The sequence below is a fragment of the Triticum aestivum genome, unplaced genomic scaffold (genome assembly GCF_018294505.1).
Source record: "Triticum aestivum cultivar Chinese Spring unplaced genomic scaffold, IWGSC CS RefSeq v2.1 scaffold171809, whole genome shotgun sequence".
In the NCBI taxonomy this organism is placed as follows: domain Eukaryota; kingdom Viridiplantae; phylum Streptophyta; class Magnoliopsida; order Poales; family Poaceae; genus Triticum; species Triticum aestivum.
The window spans coordinates 1-2,653 of NW_025238880.1; the positions used below are offsets into that span (position 1 = coordinate 1).

A 2,653-nucleotide genomic window follows, 5' to 3' on the forward strand; every position below is an offset into this window, starting at 1 on the left:
AAGGACCTGCGCGTTGGAGACATAGTCACGGTCATTGAACCATTGAATTAATCAAAACACCTGGCACATTGTCGTGAGAGTAATGGCTCCAGCCTGCCACAGTACTACCCACGTAATCCACGTGTCATAGCTACATTTTTTTACCTTTAACTTTCCTGAAATATGAAATCAAATGCGAGTAGGTCCTGATATATATATATATATATATATATATATATATATATATATATATATATATATATATATATATATTAAAAAATCCATTTTAGACAAGCGATATATACCAAAGCCTAGCAATTTGCGCCTTGGTATGCACACGCCGAGTATGTACTTAATGTTTTCAGTCTCATCTCGATGCGGCATTTGAGTCAATAAAATTACCTTTAGGAAAATGCTTGAATCAAACATCTGCCCAAGTTACTTGTCTATATAATAAGATCGGATGACGCCACCCTGAGTATGAGGGTGAAAGCGGGTGCAGCGGAATACGAGCCATATGTGATTGAGCTTTGGAGTAGGGAAACAAAAGGGGGAAATGTATATAGCATACCATCATTGAGTATGCTCTTAGATAGCTAAAATGATTGTATCTATATCGATGCTCCATGAATTGTGTATGAATGAAACTAGAGAATACCCGGCCCATGCGTTCCTGCAAGAATTGGCAGCAATATCTTTTAGGGAGATTTGGTTGCATGAAAGTGAAACTGAAATATACACGGTTTTATTGTACTGGTTATTGCATATCGGTAAAATAATTATTGAAATAGTGGGATTAAAGAACACTTTTCCCATGCACAGTTGCTTATTGAGATGTGTATTTTCCTGTGTATGGTTGTATGTTGAGGTGATATGTTTGCAAACATGTTATTGTGACCACCTATTTATATATATATGTAGGTTGAGATTCTACTTTGTTGTTGCAGAAGTTTTAGGGTCATTGATCGACACACTTCCAAAAACTAAATGAAAAGGTGCATAGCCTCCATCGCCTTGAGCTCCCAGGCAATTGCAATTCTGGTCTTTTTCATGCACAAAGTTACCGGAACTCACCGTCGCCCCCTCCTGCCCCACCCAATGTTTTAAATAGCGGGCTATGGAAAATAGCGCCGGGTCTCCAAATCAGCTATAGCGGGCTATAGCAGGCTATAGCGGGCTATTTGTGAAGGCGGACATTTAGCGACACCATGCTAAAAAGGCTGTAGCCGGCTATTTAAAACTATGCCCCACCCCTTTGAAGTTTCGCTCCACCATGATGACTGGCATCGTTTAGGGCATCTGGAAGACCCGTCACAACAACGTTAATTCTTAGAGAGGACCACCACCCTCGCCATCGTGGCCCGGAAACATCGAGCCAACGTTATGATTTGTTGCTACTCCCAATCTCTTTGTCAATCTATCCTCTAGACATGCATGGATTTGAAGTTTCTGCATGCCGCCATGAGTCGACGAACCTCACAACCCCCTTTTTTGGTAAATCAGTAATCCCTTGATCGGGCCATAATCATTGTTGTAGTGGAAACATAGTTCAGGTGCGGTTTTGACCTTTCACCAATTGTATAAGGATCAACAAAGCAGGATCACCACCTCTGTAGCCATGATCTGCCTTGACGTCCCTCTCATGGGCTGGTGTTCCTCTGTGGTTGGCTACAGCCGGTGGGGTGCACGTTGGTGCCCCTCGCAATAGTGCGGCTCCCAGATTTAGCAAGTGGCACGCTTCCATCTATAAACTCCAGCAACTAGCTACGCTAGAGAGTGAAAGCCACTAGTACAGGAGAAGCAGAGCTGCTGGCCGGCAAATATCTTCCTCCTGCCGGCCCTCTCTTCTCCGATGGATCAGGCTCCCCGTGGCGCAGCCGCTTCCCTAGACCTGTCCCTCACGCTGGCCCCCATGAGTCCACCACCGGCACCCCCATCCACCTCCTTCTGGGCTGAAGGAAACGCCCCTGCCGGCCACGACGGCCATGGTGGCCATGACGGCGAAGCGAGGTCGAGGCGGCTGTTCTCGTGCCTCTTCTGCGACAAGAAGTTCCTCAAGTCTCAGGCGTTGGGGGGCCACCAGAATGTGCACAAGAAGGAGCGGGCCGGCAGCTGGAACCCTCACCTCTACCTCCAACCCGACCACGGCTACTGGCCGGCCGCGGCGGTGGCAAAGGCGCCGGCGAGATGGCCAGACGCGCGCCTTGACGACGACGGCGAGAAGCAGTTGCAGCAGCTTGATCTCAACCTCAAGCTTTAATTAGCTACCTCGTGTGTACGTTTTTATTATCTTCCTTTCAATCTTCTTATCCTCCTGTATGTTTTTTTATCTTCCTCTGTATGTTTTTTTTATCTTCCTTTTCAATCTTCTTTTCGTCCTTGTTGAACTAGCTATTAGTCAGGTAGGTGTGTGTGTGTCCACCAAATGTATTCACCCATATGGTCTTCCCCTGTCTCCGAAGTTTTTCTTTTCTTTTGCGAAAAAGGACTCAAATCTATTACTGCCTCTGATAGTGTGAAAAACGTCTTATATTTTGATATATAGAGGTGGTATAAAAGTACATTAGAAATACGAAGTACTCAAAACATAATAAGAAATACGTACATCAATATCTTTTTCACATCAGCTCCAAGGTTACTCACAACAAATTTTGTCTCATTGATTTATCGGATA

General features: G+C 44.9%; 1 protein-coding gene across 1 annotated transcript; it reads left to right on the forward strand.

Moving 5' to 3' along the window:
- Positions 1–1,831: 1,831 nt before the first annotated feature.
- LOC123176671 (probable transcriptional regulator RABBIT EARS) lies at positions 1,832–2,239 on the forward strand. The gene has a single exon (XM_044590766.1). It carries the CDS (start codon positions 1,832–1,834, stop codon positions 2,237–2,239), a length of 408 nt encoding a protein of 135 aa, XP_044446701.1.
- Positions 2,240–2,653: the final 414 nt, after the last annotated feature.

Bases quoted from the DNA above. Each gene is read 5' to 3' on its own strand.
- LOC123176671 (XM_044590766.1), top strand. From the start codon at position 1,832: ATGGATCAGGCTCCCCGTGGCGCAGCCGCTTCCCTAGACCTGTCCCTC.